This window comes from Giraffa tippelskirchi, chromosome 1 (genome assembly GCF_054371585.1).
Source record: "Giraffa tippelskirchi isolate mGirTip1 chromosome 1, T2T-mGirTip1v1.2.pri, whole genome shotgun sequence".
Classification (NCBI taxonomy): Eukaryota; Metazoa; Chordata; class Mammalia; order Artiodactyla; family Giraffidae; genus Giraffa; species Giraffa tippelskirchi.
The window spans coordinates 66345910-66365991 of NC_137275.1; the positions used below are offsets into that span (position 1 = coordinate 66345910).

The 20082-nt window shown below is 37.7% G+C and overlaps 1 protein-coding gene across 12 annotated transcripts in view; it reads right to left on the bottom strand.

Moving 5' to 3' along the window:
• The window catches only part of ZCCHC4 (zinc finger CCHC-type containing 4), a 52608-nt gene that overhangs the window by 18229 nt on the left and 14297 nt on the right, over positions 1-20082 (bottom strand). For 11 of the 12 annotated variants that reach the window (XR_014068650.1, XR_014068704.1, XR_014068693.1 and 8 more), the window contains exons 4-7: positions 15597-15872; positions 15082-15162; positions 7005-7077; positions 1468-1618 (exon numbers count right to left, since the gene is read on the bottom strand). Coding sequence is in view for 7 of the 12 variants with exons in the window: in XM_081540313.1 (XP_081396439.1) it covers positions 1468-1618; positions 7005-7077; positions 15082-15162; positions 15597-15872 (581 nt within the window). In the remaining 5 variants the exon portion in view is untranslated. The remainder of the gene's footprint in view (positions 1-1467; positions 1619-7004; positions 7078-15081; positions 15163-15596; positions 15873-20082) is intronic. The other variant, XM_081540592.1, reaches the window with a different exon arrangement.

The window sequence follows — 20082 nt, forward strand, 5'->3', positions numbered from 1 at the left end:
TGGGAGAAATTGTAATCCTTCAATACATTTAAATCATACAAAAGGAGAGACTATTTACTGGAGTACCATTTACAACTTGACTTTTCCCCAAAGTCAATGGAAACATTCTCGTATATTTAAACACAGCTACACAGGGTATGTATATAAAAGTTAACTGTATATGCATATCACTGTGGTCTAGGTAAAGGCCAAGATATTTCCAAAAAAGTGAGAAATAAAAAATGAGTTTCACTATGAAGCACAAAGGTAGTTATGACACAGTGGAAGGATTCCTGGACCAGAAGGCAGAAGGCCTTAGATCTGAATCCTTATCTCTGCCAAAACTCACTATGCCAGTTTTCAGGGTGGATCCATCTTTTCTGAATCATGGAAGATTCTTATGAATAATTTCATCAAAATTAATTTTTATGAGAGACAGTGAACATAGCTATTATTTACAGAATATCTCATACAGGCTGAGCACAATGCTAGGAGCTTTCTATATGTTATCTCTTTACCATAACTCCTGGAGTCAGATATTAATACAGTAATCTCATATCAAAGATGGGGAAACTGAAGCTGCAAAATTTAAGCTCTTTGTTCAAATTTATGCAGCTAATAAGCAGCAGAACTGAATTCAAGCCCACAGGGTTCTTTATTGCTTCCCCAACAACAATGACTTTTCCACTCTGATAAGTAGACCTCAGAACCAAAAATAAGTGGGATACTTAGCACTGTGAGTCACTTTTCAGATTTCATTTGCATCCTGTCCCCAAAGCACACTATTTATATAGCACAATTAATGAAGAAGCTTGATCACTTAATTCCTGACACTCTTATATTTATCAATTTGCAGGATGGAAACTGAAAAATGATTACACTGACTAATTAGACAATTATATAAACTACTTTGAAGTCCTAAGCCACTTTAAGCTGAATATCCCCCAGTCATTAACCCACTTCTAGAGTCAGGTGTCCACGTGTCACTGCTGGGCTACTTGGTGGCCAGCCTTCCCAAACAAATCTCTGCACAGTTCAGAGCTTTGGCCCAGAGGCTGGGTGCTCCTAGAGTTTTGGGTAAGGCTTTTGGAAGATGACATATAAGTTCCAGGAGGGCAGAGATAAGTGCCCATTTACCACTTCATTTCCAGCACCTAAACAGTATCTGGAACATAGTGGCCATTTAGTAAATAGTAAATAAATGACAACAGTTCACTGATATTCTGTTAAATGTTCACTGATAATGCCTCCTTATGCCTACCAAAATCAAATATTTTACTTATGAGCCATTTTAAAAACACATGATTAGAATAAAACAAAGTGTATCATGATAAAGTCATCATCAAATAAGCCTATTTTTCAAAAAAGAAGAGAACTCAAGTCATGTATATTTTTTCAGTGCTCTGATTCACTAAGGTCTGCTAATATGTAACAGGAAGTAGATGCATAGATATATGTTTATTTTGCAGTAAATAATAAGTCACATACCTTGGCTGTGACCTTCTTTCCACATAGCAATTAACTTCTTGAATGTAACAGCCAGAGGTTCAACCAAGCCACCAAACGGAGGATCTGTCACCATGATGACTCCTTCACCTTTATCTTCCTGTAAAAATGTCTTGCACACTTCAAGGGCAGCCTACAACAAACAGAAATTCATTTCTAAATTAGGACTAGAGGCAGGAACTTCGCCCTACTTTGAGGAGAATACACTAGGCTCAGTCTCTCTCTTCATCCTGAACTTCACCCACCCTATCACCCCAGAGTCCCTCAGTGACATCCTGAAGCCTCTCTCATTTGGCCCCATAAGATTTTATCTTTGGGTTCCTTGATAAGTGGGTTTTTAAAATTGCAAATTCAAACACCATCACTATCAGAGAACTACACATTTCAAATAGTTAAATTAAAAAACTAAATTTAGTAACCTAAAAGAGAGAAACTCACTATCCATGAAGACTATCTAAAATGCTAAATTCAATTCAACAAACAGAAGCAGGGACTGTAGTAAACACTGGAGACACAAAGATGAATAAGACATATTTTTCCTTTCTGGTTTGTCCACCACCATAATTTTAATTTAATGAGCCACAAATCATCAGTTAAACATGGTGTTTTTGAGTGCCAGGTAAATGGCAGGCATATTTGAAAAATGAAAAGTAAATAAATGCAAGTTCACAAATAACAAAGCTTATCCAGGCCATGAAACTGTGTTACTAACATATTTTCCCAACAAACTAACTGAAGTGTTTTTAGTAATTGCCAACATCCATTGGATCATCAAAAAAGCAAGAGAGCTCCAGAAATACATCTATTCTTGCTTTATTAACTATGCCAAAGCCTTTGACTGTGTGGATCACAACAAACTATGAAAAATTCTGAAAGAGATGGGAATACCAGACCACCTGACCTGCCTCTTGAGAAATCTGTATGCAGGTCAGGAAGCAACAGTTAGAACTGGACATGAACAACAGACTAGTTCCAAATAGGGAAAAGAGTACATCAAGGCTGTATATTGTCACCCTGCTTATTTAACTTATATGCAGAGTACATCATGAGAAATGCTGGGCTGGATGAAGCACAAGCTGGAAGCAAGATTGCCGGGAGAAATATCAATAACCTCATATATGCAGATGACACCACCCTTATGGCAGAAGGTGAAGGGGAACTAAAGAGCCTCTTGATGAAAGTGAGAGAGAGTGAAAAAGCTGGCTTAAAGCTCAACATTCGGAAAACTAAGATCATGGCATCTGGTCTCATCACTTCATGGCAAATAGATGGGCAAACAATGGAAACAGTGACAGACTTCATTTTTGGGGGGTTCCAAAATCACTGCAGATGGTGACTGCAGCCATGAAATTACAACATGCTTGCTCCTTGGAAGGAAAGTTATGACCAACCTAGACAGCATATTAAAAGGCAGAGACATTACTTTGTCAACAAAGGTCCGTCTAGTCAAGGCTATGGTTTTTCCAGTAGTCATGTATGGATATAAGAGTTGGACTATAAAGAAACCTGAGCGCCAAAGAATTGATGCTTTTGAACTGTGGTGTTGGAGAAGACTCTTGAGAGTCCCTTGGACAACAAGGAGATCAAGCCAGTCCACTCTAAAGGAAATCAGTCCTGAATATTCATTGGAAGGACTGATGCTGAAGCTGCAGCTCCAATACTTTGGCCACCTGATGTGAAGAACTGACTCATTTGGAGGGACCCTCATGCTGGGAAAGATTGAAGGCAGGAGGAGAAGGGGACTACAGAGGATGAGATGGTTGGACAGCATCACCGACTCAATGGACATGAGTTTGAGTAGACTCTGGGAGTTGGTGATGGACGGGAGGTCTGCCGTGCTGCAGTCCATGGGGTTGCAAAGAGTCGGACGTGACTGAGCGACTGAACTGAACTGAACTAGTAACTGCAAAGTTAACATTAAAAACTGTCCAGTATATTTATCCCTTTTTTGCTTCTGGAAAGATCAATAGGAGACAGACCTATAATACTAGCTCCCATCTACTGACTTTGTAGTAGCTTTCAAGTACTCATCTATAAAAGCAAATCAACACTTTTAGTATACAAAACAGTAGAAGATTTTAAAGTTTAATTGGCATTGAAACTTTAATAAACCTATATGTACTTTACAATAAAATATATATTGTTCTACTATTAAATCAACTTAGAAGACCCAATTGAAGAAAGGAAAAATCACAATACCCTAATCCCTTTTCTCTAAGAAAGTCTTTATTAACTTCCTCCTGGAAGTCCTACAGCAAAGAATGGTGTCAAGAAGGTTAATCATTTTTCAAGTGCTGCCTGGCACTTCCTTAACCTGCCTACACGATCAAGGACTAAAATTACAGATGATGTTATTGAAAAACCTTCAAATCCCTAAGAGTTATAAGTAGAAAAAAAAAAGTAAACAAAGCCTGAACACTTAACAAATTTTTTTAAAAAACATTAAACAGTATCCTTTCCAGGTAAGAATCAACAGTGAGGTGTACTGTTCTGAGTGGCTGAGGGTCCTAAGGTTGATCACCTTAGGAAACAAGGCAGGAAACAAGATGCTTGCGTATGCCACCAAAGTTGACAATAACTTAACTCTTTTCTTCATCTCAGTGGCTGGCATTTTAAATAGGCACCCTCTGTACACACTTTAACCACCTTAACCATTAAGGTATATGACATTTTTTATTTTTCGAGAGACTATATTATTTGCTATGAAAAAAATCCTGTACAAGAAACTCCTGCTTTTTAATCCAGTCAGCTGTGGAGAGCTTCTGTGCAGTGGCAGAGGCTTAGATCCTCAAAGGCACTTGGTGCCTCAAAGGCTTATATGCCTTCACAGACAGGCACCTTTTAGACACTTAAATACTTTAGTGATCGATTATTAGATGATAATCTCTACTGAAAACCTTGACTCCAAGTGGGTAGAAAAGGGGCAGACAATAAAATCATTAAACAATAATTTTCTACAGATCATTCTCTACAGCTGCAGTGCTATTTAGAGGCTGCTCCTAAAACACAGAGAAAGGAGAGCCTGAGTTGGATGACTGTTTTCTTCTAGGAAAGAAAACATGGAGCTCAATCTTTGCAGCTTATTCCAACGGTTATTCTAGAAACTTGCAAGGTAATTCTATAAACTCTCAATAAAACTTATATAGAATTTCCTAGAGAAATGCTAATTATGTGTTACTTTCTTGAAATACATAAAATTGCTGGCCAACTGTTAGGTATTTAAATGTAATTTTACTCGTCTTTATGGTTCAAAATAATAAGCAAAGTCATGGTCTAGTATTAAGAACAAATAAATGAATACCTGACCCACTACTGAAGCATCAAGAAGTAATAGAAGCTCAGTTACTCTTTCATCTGTGTCAATAGCACCGACAGCACCCCTGAGCTCAAGGCCCCACAGTTCCAAGAGGCCACACTGGACACTTGCATGTCAGTGTTCTGCCAGACCCACAAACTCAACATTTCCAAATGTCACTTACAAACTTCCCCACTCTGTGTTCAGAAGAATGAAAGATGAACCCAGGTCATGGCCCCATGGTATCTTTGACCTCTTCCCCAGCACAGGTATCACCAAGTCATCTTCTTTTTTTTTCAATTGAGGTATAATTGACATGTGTACACATAGTAATTACACAAAGTCTGCTGGTTTCCATCAGTGAAATGTCTTCAGAATTCACTTCTTTCCTCTTCTTTTCCTACTGTCACTGTCTGAGGTGAAAAGCCCCTCTTCTGTCAAGTGATTTTTTCAATTTCTCATTCTCCTTAAAGCTCATCTAATCAGTCCTCAAATTCTGGTGATTATCAACCACATAAGCCCTTTCAGGAAACAGTGAAATACATCCAATTGTAATTGCTATTTACTTCAACACTTGGTTTTCATAGCTTTCACTGCTGAAGAATGTGTATCCCAATGCTAAATTGATTCTGATGGAAGGAGTACATCATTGGCTATAGCTACTAAATCAGGAGACTCACTTTTCAATCCCAACCAACAATTTAGATTTAGAATCTATTTGCATTTCCTAAATGCATAGGTCTTTTCGTCTTCTTGATTTTCAGTCTGTCAGTTAATATCTTAAAGCACAATATATACTTAAGCATAGCTCACCATTAAAATATATATATATATATACACACATATGCATATATATATGGACATGGGCTTCTCTTATAGCTCAGTTGGTAAAGAATACACCTGCAATGCAGGAGATGCCTGGTTCAATCCTGGGTTGGGAAGATCCTCTGAGAAGGGATAGACTACCGACTCCAGCCAGTATTCTTGGGCTTCCCTGGTGGTTCAGACAGTAAAGAATCTGCCTACAATGTGGGAGACCTGGGTTTGATCCCTGGATTGGGAATATCCTCTGGAGAAGGGCATGACAACTCACTCCAGTATTCTTGCCTGGAGAATCCCCATGGACTGAGCCTGGAGGGCTACAGTCCATGAGATCACAAAGAGCTGGACACGACTGAGCGACTCAGCACAGCACAGCACAGCATATGTGTGGATATGCTTTAGGTAGTCCTGATAATTTCAAACATTTTTCATCAGCCTTCTGGCAGGTATGATTACTTGGTTGGTTACAGATTTTATTTTGTAATGGGACTAACAAAGAGTTCAAAACAAGAGTAGAAATATCAGTTCTTGTTGTTTATTCATAAGGACATTATTAACATCATACTGAAAGAAGGTTATTTTTTTTTAAGCCACTCTCCTTTTTTTAAGGCTAATTTTTAAGAGCAGTTTTAAGTTTACAGTGAAACTGAGAGGAAGGTTCAAAGATATCCTACATACCCCCTATTCCTACCCCTCCCCCATTATCAATATCCCCCACCAGAGTGGGACATCTGTTAAAAGTGATGAACCTAAACTGACACATCATTGTCACCTAGAGTTCATAGATTGGGGTTAACTCTTGACACTGTCTATTTTTTAAGGATTAGTTTAATAAAACCATAAATCCCCTTAACTGGGACATGAAATTTATCAGAGAGGAAGACATCAAACAACTAACCACAGAATTATTTCATTACAGTATCGCAAATCTACAAAGGAGAACCTGACCTTGTCTGAGGGTAGGGGAAGCTGGAGAAAGGAACTTGGAACAGGGTTCTGAAGGATGAGGTGAAATTAACAGGGCAAAGAGGGAGTAGAAGAAGGAGGGAACAGCATGGCAAAAGCCCCTGTGATGGAAAGGCCAGCCTGAGATGAATGTCATATGTCCTGAATACAAACAGCAAGGCAGGAACGGAGAGAAGACAGGGTGGAGGGCGGCAGGGTCAAACAACACAAAGCTACATGGGTCTTGCTGAGAAAGTAGGTCTTTACCCAAGAAGCAGTGAAGAGTATGAAAGGTGAATAACATGATCACCCCTAGATGCTCGATAACACTCCGTGAACAAACAAACATAAATATCAATAAATGGAGGAACAGCCACCATTTGCTCTTGAGGGACTGTAGAAAAATAATGAAGGAAATACAAGAAAAGAAGAAAGAGATAATGGTCATAACTCTTACCTTTCCATCAAAGAAGTGATGGTTAAACATATTATAATGGCAAAAACTATCTTCCATATAAAACTGCGAATACCTGTAAAATAATTTATTACTACAGTTACTTGTTTGGTCACAGCTATATAGTAAATAAATGTAAACTAAATTTTAAAATTATGAAATCACACCTTAAATAAAATCAATTTCATCATCCTTCTGGTTTCTGAAATAAAGAATACTTTCCCCAAACTTCAAGAAGCTAACAATAGTGGATGAATAACACACTTAGATTATGGTCCCAAGTTTAATAAGTCAGTGGGAAAACTACAGAAAACTCATATACAAAAAACACACATATTCCTGTGGACCAGAAGATTATAAGTAAATAATTATGTTCTTGATAGATTATTATACATTTTAAGCTTGAGTCAAGTTGGTAGTTAAAATATGTCTCTCATAGTTAATAATTTTAAGCAAAATACTAAATCAACATTTCTGCTCAACAGCTGTTATTTTCTTCTGTGGCTAACAAAAAAGGTATTTAATACAGAGTTTTTCTTGTCTATTGCAAATTAGCTTAATAAAATATGCTTCTTAATACATAAGAAAAAGAGTTTATGTGCATTTCATATTTACTGATTAGTGCCAGGAAAGAGGTTATTTATTTACTGATTGAATCATTTTATTCTTCTAACATACTACTTTAAAATGCAATCACTAATGAATGGGAACACCAGCTTTGGGTATTAACACATTATAATTTCTGCTAATTTACTAGGCAAAATTCATACCACATTATGGCTTAAACTTGCATTTACTTGATTTCTTACAAAACTGAAATTTCTTTCTTCCTTAATTTTATTTGTACTCCCTATCTCTGTTTTCCCCATTTATGTCTATGGGTCTTAATGTCTTTTTTGCTGACTTCTGAGGGTTTTCTTTGTGTAATATAGAAACCTCTTTCATCTCAATAGGATTCTGAACTTCCATAGTTTTGTCAAAAACAATTCACACAGGACCACACTACCCTTCTCATGATAGTGGCACTTCTTTGCTTCGACTTCTACTCACAGTTATTTAATACCATCTGCACGATCACCAACCACGTTGAGTATTTAATACAATGGACAAGCCTAGTTTATCCTCTTTCTATTACACCGTGACTAAGAGTACAGCTCGACAGTCAGGGGGCATGGTTTCAAACTCTTAAGTCTCTCAGTTACTAGCTGTATAACTTTAGCAAGCTATTTTACCAATCTGAGCCCCAGTTTCTTCATCTGCAAAATGGGAAAATGATTTCTACCCCATAGGACTAGGTAAGAATACATAAGATAATTATGTAAAGTGCTTAATACAATCCCAGCTATAAAGCATATACTGAGATTTCAGGTATCATTATTTTAATAAATACCAGCTATAAAGATTTATGTCTCAATGTCTCTAATATTAAGGAATTAGGTTTATGTCCAACCAAAATTTCTCCTCCTGTAATCTAAACCCATTTCCTCTTATTCTGTGGAGACAGAAGAACATCTGTTCACCATTCTCAATACAATATCCCTTAATATCATTTAAGATACTGTTAGTACATCTGCTGATTTCATAAAACATAAATTTGCACTGAAGAAATAAACAGAAGGCTTAAATAACTGAAAAATATTTAAACTATACATTGTAACCTAAGGAACACTCCAAAAACTGTGGGACAATGTCAACTACCATTATTTAACAAATGTCTTCCTCTTTAACCAAATCCCAAATAGCTGATAATATATCCATATCAATTATTTAATTTACATATACATATTAAGACGAGTACAGTTGTAGATCAACCATTATTGAGGTGTTCTCCCTTGAACTGCTTTGTGTGAGCAAGGGAAAAATACAATCCCTTTTTAAATGTATTTCTACCACCCTCCACTTTTTTCACTGCTTCACATCCCAATAGGTATTTTTTTTTAATTAAAAAAGAAAATGTTATTTACATAAAATTCAGCACAGCACACTTGTCCAAAATGTTCTCAGCAGCAGTGGGCAGAGCCAGAGAGAGAAAAAGCCAAGGTTCAGCTCTAAGCTTCCATCAAACACAAATATGGGAGCATAATTATTCATATTTTAAATTATGAAAAATCACTCAACATTACCCTCTTAAAATGAAATTGGCCACAAAGAATTATTCTCTCCATTGAATAAGGCAAACAAAACCAATCAGAAATGCATGCACTTGAAAACTGCTCAAAAGGACATCCATTTAATTTGGCCATTCATTCTCTTTAAATGAGAGCCAGTTACCAAGTATGAAACATGTTCTACACACAGGAAATGTAATCAAGAGCTGAATAAAATTAGTTCACGAAATGAACCTAAGAAATTCAGCTTTTTGATATAACTTTATTTGGATGTAGTTTGCCAAACAGAATTTCACATCTTTCATGCTAAAATTGTAGCATATAGAAATCCATCTTAGCAAATGTTAACTTCATATCTTCTTTTTCTTGTTGCTCACTTGCTAAGTCACATCTGATTCTTTGCGACTCCATGGACTGCAGCATGCCGGGCTTCACTGTCCTTCACTATCTCCAGGACTTTGCTCAAACTCATGTCCATCAAGTCAGTGATGCAATCACTGACCATTTCATCCACTGTCACCCCTTTCTTCTCCTGCCCTCAATCTTTCCCAGCATCATGATCTTTTCCAGTGAGTCAGCTCTTTGCATCTGGTGGCCAAAGTACTGAAGCTTCAGCTTCAGCATCAGTCCTTCCAATCAATATTCAGGATTGACTGGTTTGATCTCCTTGCTGTCCAAGGGACTCTCAAGAGTCTTCTCCAGCTGCTGCTGCTGCTGCTAAGTCGCTTCAGTCGTGTCCGACTCTGTGCGACCCCATAGACGGCAGCCCACCAGGCTCCCCCATCCCTGGGATTCTCCAGGCAAGAACACTGGAGTGGGTTGCCATTTCCTTCTCCAATACATGAAAGTGAAAAATGAAAGTGAAGTCCAGCACCACAATTCTAAAGAATCAGTTCTGTGGCACTCAGCCTTTTTTATGGTCCAACTTTCATACATACATGACTACTGGAAAAACCATAGCTTCGATTATATGGACCTTTGTCAGCAAACTGATGTCTCTGCTTTTTAAAACGCTGTCTAGGTCTGTCATAGCTTTTCTTCCAAGGAGAAAGTATCTTTTAATTTCATGTAGTTACTGTTTGTAGTGATTTTGGAGGCCAAGAAAATAAAATCTGTCACTGTTTCCAATTTTTCCCCATCTACTTGCTGTAAAGTGATGGGGCTATATGTCATGATCTTCTTTTTTTGAATGCTGAGTTTTAAGCCGGCTTTTTCACTCTCCACTTTCACCTTCATCAAGGGGCTCTTTAGTTCCTCTTCGCTTTCTGCCAGTATAGAGTGGTATCAACTGCACATCTAAGGTTGTTGATATTTCTCCTGGCAATCTTAATTCTAGCTAGTGATTCATCCAGTCTGACATTTCGCATGATGTATTCTGCATATAAGTTACATAACCAAGGTGACAGTATACAGCCTTGACATACATTTTTCCCAATTTTGAACCAGTCCATTGTTCTATGTCCGGTTCTAAAGGTTGCTCCTTGACCTGCATAGAGATTTCTCAAGAGACAGGTAAGGTGATCTGGTACTCCCATCTCTTTAAGAACTTCATATCTAAGACGCTCGGAGAAGGACATTTAGGACTTCCCTGGTGATCCAGTGGTTAAGAATTCACCTGCCAATGCAGGGGACATGGATTCTATCCATGGTCCAGGAAGATCTGACATGCTACAAGGCAACTAAGACTGTGAGCCACAACATCTCAGCCTGCACTCTAGAGCCTGTGCTCTGCAACCAGAAAAGCCACTGCAATAAGATGCCCATCTGCTGCAACTAGAGAAAGCCCATACCCAGAGACCCAGTGCAGACAAAAATAAATAGAAGGAAGGAGGGAAGGAAAGGAAAGAACATTTACAGCACATATACACAGAGCCCTAGAGTTGAGGTAGTTCTCTGCAGCTCTGCACAGACCTTCTGTAGGGCAACAACAAGCCAAATTCAAAGTGCCAAAGGAACTATCTACCGCCACACTATACTACACATGGATGTTTCCCTGATTTAATTGTGGTCTCTGTGAAAAATGTGAACCAACCCCACATTCCATCATAATGTAAATACAGGCAACAGGCAGAGTTCATTCTGACTAGTAACATATTTCAATTAAACCGGCTCTCTCTTAGCACTCAATGTTGACCTTTTATAGAACTGACTCTAAATAGAGTAGCTATCAAAGATGCTAAGCCAGGAGACCATAGTTCAATACCTTCAGCTTTTGTTTGCAACACACACAGAGGTTTGCAGACACAGAAAGAAAAATACATCTGTGTGTTCCATATGTTATAAAACAACTTTATCTACATCACCTACTCCCTACTCAGACCAGGGGATTTAACTATTGGCTCAAAAAAGGTGAAACTGCAAGGTATGGCATTTAAGGTGAAAGAGTTAAAGCACAATATAAATCTTTCAAGTTAAAAGTAAACCAGTAATAAGACTCAGAATTTCTTTTTAAGCAATTTTTAAAAATTAATGTTATAATGATTAACTTAAAAAAATAATAAAAGTAAATCAGATAAGATGCAAAAAAGAGTTTTGGAGAACAGTGCACACTGATGTGAATATACTTCACTTACTTCACACTACTGAATGGTATACTTAAAAAACTGGCTAACATGGTAAATGTTATACTATGTATACTTTATTGCAATTACAAAAAAAACCAAGTAAATCAGGGCATGAGCAACTAACAACACAAAATAAAATTTTTTAAAAATTTAATTTACAAAAACAACAGAAAGAATGAAGTGTTTAGGAATAAATTTAACAGAAGTGCAAGTCCTGCACACTGAAAACTACAAAATATTGTTTAAAGAAATTAAAGAAGAGCTAAACAAATGGAAAGATAGCTCATATTCATGAAACAGAATACCTAAGATGGAAAGATGTGGGTTCGACCTCTGGGTCAGGAAGATCCCCTGGAGAAAGACACAGCAACCCACTCCAGTGTTCTTGCCTGGGAAATCCCATGGACAGAGAAGCCCAGTGAGCTACAGTGCATGGGGTCACGAAAGAGTTGGATACAACTTAGTAACTAAACAACAATCCCTCAAATTGATCTACAAATTCAATGTGACTCTTATAAAAAGCTCAGATAGCTTTTTACAAAAACTGACTAGGTAATTCTAAAATTCATACAGAAATGCAATAAACCCACAATAGCCAAAATAATCTCGAAAAAGAATTAAGTTGGAAAAAAAAAAAAAAAAAGAATTAAGTTGAAAGATGCACACTTCCCAATTTCAAAACTCACTACAAAACAACAATTAAGATTGACTGGGCCTGGCATAAGGACAGACACAGATAAATGGAACCGAATTTAAGGTCTACAGATAAATCCACAGATATATGGTCACGTGTTTTTCAATAAGGTTCCAAGAGCGTTCAATGGGAAAAGAATAATCATTTAAATAAATGGTGCCAAGGTAACTGGATATCCACATGTAAAGAATGAAACTGGACCCCTACCTCACATCATACTAAAAAATTAACTCAAAATTAACTAAACATAAGAACTAAAAATTAAAAACTCTTAGAAGAAAACAGTGTAAATATTCACGCTTTTAGACTAGGTAATAGTTTCTTGGTATGACACCTAAAACACAAGCAACCAAAGAAGAGAATAACTTTTGACTACATAAAAGTGAAAAGACAACCCACAGAATGAGAGAAAATATTTATGAATATCTGGTAGAGTCTAGTACCCAGAATACATTAAGTACTCTTTCAATTCAACAATAAGAAGACCAATAATCAATTTTAAAAATTGAGCAAATGACTGAATAGACATTTCTCCAAAAAGATAAACAATTGCCATAAGTTCATGAAAAGATGCTCAACATCATTACCACAATGAGACACTATTTCAAAAAGACAGACAGTAACAAGTGTTCATGAGCATGCGAAGAAACTGGAACTCTCATTGCTGTTGGGAAAGAAAAACGGTGCAGTCACCTTGGAAAACAGTTTGGGAGTCCTTCAAGCAGTTAAACACAGGATTACCGTAGGACAATTATAACTGTGACTTTGGTCAAGTTATTTAATTTCTTTGTACCTCAGTTTTCTATTCTGAGGAAAGGAGAATGTTACTAGCATCTATCCTAGAGGACTATTGTGGGGACCAAAGAATTTAGAATAGGGTTTGACATGTGACAAGAATTTACTAAATATCAGTTATAGTTAATATTTCATGTTACTATAAGAACTTAAAAGTTAAATAAAACAATACCTTTATAATAATTTAATAATACTTTAGGAAATAAACAAGGTAGTTAAAAAAGAAATTGATATATTCACTCAATGGAATAGTACACAGTCATAAAATGAAGTACACTTATATGCTACAACATGGAGGAATCTTGACAACATTATGCTAAGTGAAAAACATCAGACACAAAGGTCATATATTGTATGATTCCATTTATATAAAATATCCAGAAGAGACAAATCCAGATGAAAGAAAGAAGACTGACACTTAACAGGAGAAGCAAGGAGCTTATCAGGAGAAGTAAGGAGTTTTTCTTTAGTGTGATAAAAAATGTTCTGGAATTATGGGTGATAGATTGCAGATGCAAAACAGTGAATATACCAAAAACTGCTGAAATACACACTTAAAAAGGTCTATTTTAAATGAGTTATATCTCAATTTAAAAAAAGAAATTGAGTTTATCTTTAAGAAGTCTGCATTATCACTCATGGAATTCCATTTTCCCAAAGATTACTAACATCAAACAGTTATTTGTAAAGTGTGTGCTTGTCTTGTTAATAAGGAATGAGAGTTGCAGAAAATGTGGGTTATTTCTGAGACACGTACATGCTTACAGTAGATAACCCAAAGCTGACTTGGAAATCTAAAGAAAAATAAATGATGAAAGCTGTACTTTTTATTATGACTTCTACACTTTAAAATTCTGTCTGCCTTGTTTTTAGGGAGAAAAAGCATATGTAATTTCACAGAGAATCTGAGTAATATTGGAGAGAATACAACAACTACTGGAATATTGGCCAAATAGGTTCTATCAGATTAAACAAAAAAAACCTCAAAGACTGATTCCTTCAATACACTCAAGAACAAGAAAAATATACGAAGGACATGGTGTCCCATAGACTTACCATGAACTTCTGGAATTCAAACAATTACAGAAACTAGGAAGAGTACTTCAAGTTTACAGAATCAGAGAGTCTGTGGATGGACACATTTGCCATCCTGTGCTGTAAATCAAAAATTTGTATCTTCTCAATTACCACCAGAGGGAAGACTCAAGACGTGGTCCACTGTCTCATGTGTTTGTTCCAACATATCAGGTGCTGTTTAATTCTGATTCTCTCCACAAAGCTTATCTGTTTGCTTATTAACTAGCCTCTGCCTCAGGACCTATTTCCTAGTTAGCACTCCCTTCACTTCAGGCTTTATCCAGTGAAAGATAGTATGCACATCTTTCATTAAAATACACATCTTATCACATTTAAGACATTAATGATAAAACAAAATCCTAGAGGAAATTCAGAATTACCATTGAAAAGTAAGTATATAAGAAGAAATTTCACTCAATAGAAATGTATGTCTAAATTATAAGCCAAAGACAACTAGATACATTCACAGAAAAAATTTAGGAAGCATACTAGCAAAAACCCTACTGCCTCCCTGTCAGCTGGTAAAGAATCCACCTGCAATGCGGGAAACCGGGGTTCGATCCCTGGGTTGGGAAGATCCCCTGGAGAAGGGTAAGTCTACCCACTCCAGTATTCTGGCCTGGAGAATTCCAGACTGTATAATCCATGGGGTTGCAAAGAGTTGGCCACGACTGAGTGACTTTCACTTTTACATGTTGAGTTTATTTAACTGAAGAAATACCTTATAATCAATTACTACTTCTATATTAAGTAAAGGATTATAACAGGATTAGTAAAGGGAAAACATTAAAAAGAAACAGAACACAATGAAGGAGAATAAATATTATAGTTTGTAAACCTACCGAAAATCAATATCCAATAAAAGGCTTCTAATGTTAGACTTCTTGTCACCTGATTCTTTCAACCTGATCAGCTCATGTAACCTAAAGCAATTAGTGAAAGCAAATTTAGTAAGAAACAACTAACGTCACATGTAACAAGCAAACAAACAAAAAACCCATCAATGGTCTCCTGATCTTTCTAACATTTCAATGAAAGACTGAAGAAAATTTGGCAGGTATAAGCAAAGTTTCAATTTAGAAGTATTTTTAAATGGTGGATCTCATCTAAAACAGAAAACTCTAGAATTAACAGTAAATAACTGAAGAATCAAGCCAGAATCTCCTATCATACATCAGAAATCTATAAAGATTTCTCTTGAATGGAATAAAGATTACAAACTCCTTTAGAGAAGGACTATACTGTATACTTGAGGTTGCATGTTGTACCTCTATACAGTAAATAACTACTCACTACATTTTCTTACAGTTTAAACAGTGGTGATGGGAGAAGCCTTTAAAACACTGTTATCACATACCTTGGGGTCCCAACACACAGTACTCTTCTGAATCCAAGATTCAAGAGCAGGTCTACCAAGAACAGACAGCTCCGGTCAGCAAACAAATACTGGGCATTTGTCTTCTTGTTTTCCAGTGGATAAAGGAGTTTACTGGGCCTTTTTAACTGGGTGATAGAAACATCACCTACTACCTGATGTTCACGATGCTTCTCCTCATCTTCCAGCAACAGCAACTGCTGACAGCTCTGACAAAACTTTCTCTGAGACAAGGGCAACTCGATAAACTTCAAGTACCTTTAAGATGCAACAAAACACAAAGCAATACATTCTAAGTTGGTTACCTTAAAGGCATTTGATTTTTGCAGTTTTAAAATGCAAAAAGTATTACTTCTTAAAGAGTGCTATGCGTGCATGCAGGCATGCTAAGTCATTTCAGTCATGTCCAACTCTTTGCAGCCCTATGGACTGTAGCCCACTAGACTCCTCTATCCATGGGATTCTCCAGGCAAGAACACTGGAGTGGGTTGCTGTGCCCTCCTCCAGGGCATCTTCCCGACCCAGGGATCAAACCTGTGTCTCTTATGTCTCCTGCATTAGCAGGCTGGCTCTTTAACCACTAGCGCCACCTGGGAAGCCCAAAGAGTGCTGTATGAATAAGTAAAGGTACAAAAAACTCTGTGGAATGTTGGCTAGAATTTATGTCTGGCTGCATACCTAAAAGTAGAAAAGGATCAGCGATTTCATAAGAATTGAGATGCTCCAATTTAGCCACGGGATGAAGATCAATATTCATTTAAAATGTGAATATAATATATTACTCAAACAACTTAGTAGTAATGGAGACTACTATCACCTTTAAATTTATTGACAAATCCATGTATTCTAACTTGGAAGTGTTAACAGTCCGGCTCAGTATGACAGTCATTTTAAAATGAGAAATTAAGATCATTCTTCAATTTCTTATGGCATACTTAGCAAGAAAAATTACCTCTTAAAAGAAAAAATGTTCGCAAAAAGTTCCTCTATTCTTAGCAATACTGATGGAGGCAGTTCTGAGAAGCTCACGTGCAAAAGAGCAAAACATTCTGTCCTGCCTGTCTCTGGGGTTCCACAGGCTGGTGTGCAGATATGCCCTTCTGGGGGGCTTTTCTGCTGCTCCACAGGGTTTTGGAGCTGGAGTCACAGGGACCAGTAACTCATCAAGCCAGCACTTTGGAGGACTCAGAGGAATCCTCCATCTCTCGAGCACTCAAAGGTGAGCAGAGCAATCTGGTTTTGATGCTGTGCCAGCAGTCTCTGACAATGAGCTACTAGAACCTGGAGAACAGGAACTGTGTGCAGTACCACAGGCATTTTATGGTGGACAACAGTCCATTTCATGAGGTCAGGCCCTAAGCCTTTGGAGTGGGAGCACTGACTCCAAGACCCTAGACTACCAGAGTGGGTATCAAATAGTGAGAACTCACACAAAAGAAACCACTTGAATACAAGACCCAGCATCACCCAACCACCAGTAGCACCCTGTGCAGGAGGCCTCATCTAAACAACAAACAAAACAAAAATAGAAACCCAATCAGACAGGATTACCACCTCACTCAGCCTTGCCAATCAGAGGAAAAACATAAAACTCAGCACAAACCTCACTCTATACAAAGCTTACACAAACCACTGGATCAAACTTAGGAGGGCAGAAACCAAAACGAAAAAAGAATTCAATCTTGAAACCTGGGAAAAGAAGACGTCAAACACAATAAGTTAAAAAAAAAAATAATGAAAAAGCAGAGAAATACCACACAAATGAAGGAACAAACTAGAAACACAAAAGCCCAAATAAATGAACAGGAAATAGGCAAACTATCTGAAAAAGAATTCAGAATAATGATAATAAAGATGATCAAAAATCTTGAAAACAAAATGGAGAAAAGGCAAGAATCAATTAACGAAGACCTAGAAGAATTAAAAAATAAACATACAGAGACACACAACACAATTACTGAAATTAAAAATACTGTAGAAGGAATAAATAGCAGAATATCTGAAGCAGAAGAACAAATCAGTGAGCTGGAAGAGGAAATAGTGGAAATAACTTCTGAAGAGCAGAATAAAGCAAAAAGAATGAAAAGAATCAAGGAGAGTGTCACAGACCTCTGGGACATATCAAATGCACTATCATTCGAATTATATGGGTCCCAGAAGCAGAGAAAAAGAAAAGGTATGAGAAAATTTTAAAGAGATTATAGTTAAAAATTTCCCCAACATGGAAAAGGAAATGATCAAGTCCAAGAGGCACAAAGAGTCCATTCAGGATAAACCCAAGGACAAACATGCCGAGACACATACTCATCAAACTAACAAAGACTAAACACAAAGTTCAGTTCAGTTCAGTCACTCAGTCACGTCCAACTCTTTGCGACCCCATGAACTGCAGCACACAGGCCTCCCTGTCCATCACCAACTCCCAGAGCCTACTCGAACTCATGTCCATTGAGTCGGTGATACCATCCAACTATCTCATCCTCTGTCGTCCCCTTCTCCTCCTGCCCTCAATCTTTCCCAGCATCAGGGTCTTTTCAAATGAGTCAGCTCTTCATATCAGGTGGCCAAAGTATTGGAGTTTCAGCTTCAACATCAGTCCTTCCAATGAACACCCAGGGCTGATCTCCTTTAGGATGGACTGGTTGGATCTCCTTGCAGTCCAAGGGACTCTCACGAGTCTTCTTCAACACCACAGTTCAAAAGCATCAATTCTTCAGTGCTCAGCTTTCTTTATAGTCCAACTCGCAGATCCATACATGACTACTGGAAAAACCAAAGCCTTGGCTAGATGGACCTTTGCTGGCAAAGTAATGCCTCTCTGCCTTTTAACATGCTGTCTAGGTTGGTCATAACTTTGCTTTCAAGGAGTATGCGTCTTTTAACTTTATGACTGCAATCACCAGTTGCAGTGATTTTGGAGCCCAGAAAAATAAAGTCAGCCACTGTTTCCCCATCTATTTGCCATGAAGTGATGGGACCGGATATCATGATCTTTGTTTTCTGAATTGTGAGCTTTAAGCCAGCTTTTTAACTCTCCTCTTTCACTTTCATCAAGAGACTCTTCTCTTTAGTTCTCCTTCACTTTCTGCCATAAGGGTGGTGTCATCTGTATATCTGAGGTTATTGATATTTCTCCCGACAATCTTGATTTCAGCTTGTGCTTCATCCAGTCCAGCATTTCTCATGATGTACTCTGCATATAAGATAAATAAGCAGGGTGACAATATATAGCCTTGACGAACTCCTTTTCCTATTTGGAACCAGTCTGTTGCTACCTGTCCAGTTCTAACTGTTGCTTCCTGACCTGCATACAGGTTTCTCAAGAGGCTGGTCAGGTGGTCTGGTATTCCCATCTCTTGAAGAATTTTCTACAGTTCGTTGTGATCCACACAATCAAAGGCTTTGGTGTAATCAATAAAGCAGAAATAGATGTTTTTCTGGAACTCTCTTGCTTTTTCGATGATCCAGCAGATGTTGGCAATTTGATCTCTGGTTCCTCTGCCTTTTCTAAAACCAGCTTGACCATCTGGAAGTTCAGGGTTCACGTATTGTTGAAGCCTGGTTTGGAGAATTTTGAGCATTACTTTATTAGCATGTGAGATGAGTGCAATTGTGCGGTAGTTTGAGCATTCTTTGGCATTGCCATTCTTTGGGATTGGAATGAAAACTGACCTTTCCCAGTCCTGTGGCCACTGCTGAGTTTTCCAAATTTGCTGGCATATTGAGTGCAGCACTTTCACAGCATCATCTTTTAGGATTTGAAATAGCTCAACTGGGATTCCATCACCTCCACTAGTTTTGTTCATAGCGATGCTTCCTAAGGCCCACTTGACTCCACATTCCAGGATATCTGGCTCTAGGTGAGTGATCACACCATCGTGATTATCTGGGTCGTGAAGATCTTTTTTGTACAGTTCTTCTGTGTATTCTTGCCACCTGTTCTTAAAATCTTCTGCTTCTGTTAGGTCCATACCATTTCTGTCCTTTATTGAGCCCATCTTTGCATGAAATGTTCCCCTGGTATCTCGAATTTTCTTGAAGAGAACTCTAGTCTTTCCCATTCTCTCATTTTCCTCTATTTCTTTGCATTGATCGCTGAGGAAGGCTTTCTTATCTCTCCTTGCTATTCTTTGGAACTCTGCATTCAAATGGGTATATCTTTCCTTCTCTCCTTTGCTTTTTGCTTCTCTTCCTTTCCCAGCTATTTGTAAGGCCTCCTCAGACAGCCATTTTGCTTTTTTGCATTTCTTTTCCGTGGGGATGGTCTTGATCCCTGTCTCCTGTACAATGTCACGAACCTCTGTCCATAGTTCATCAGGCACTCTGTCTATCAGATCTAGTCCCTTAAATCTATTTCTCACTTCCACTGTATAATCATAAGGGATTTGATTTAGGTCATACCTGAATGGTCTAGTGGCTTTCCCTACTCTCTTCAATTTAAGTCTGAATTTGGCAATAAGGAGTTCAT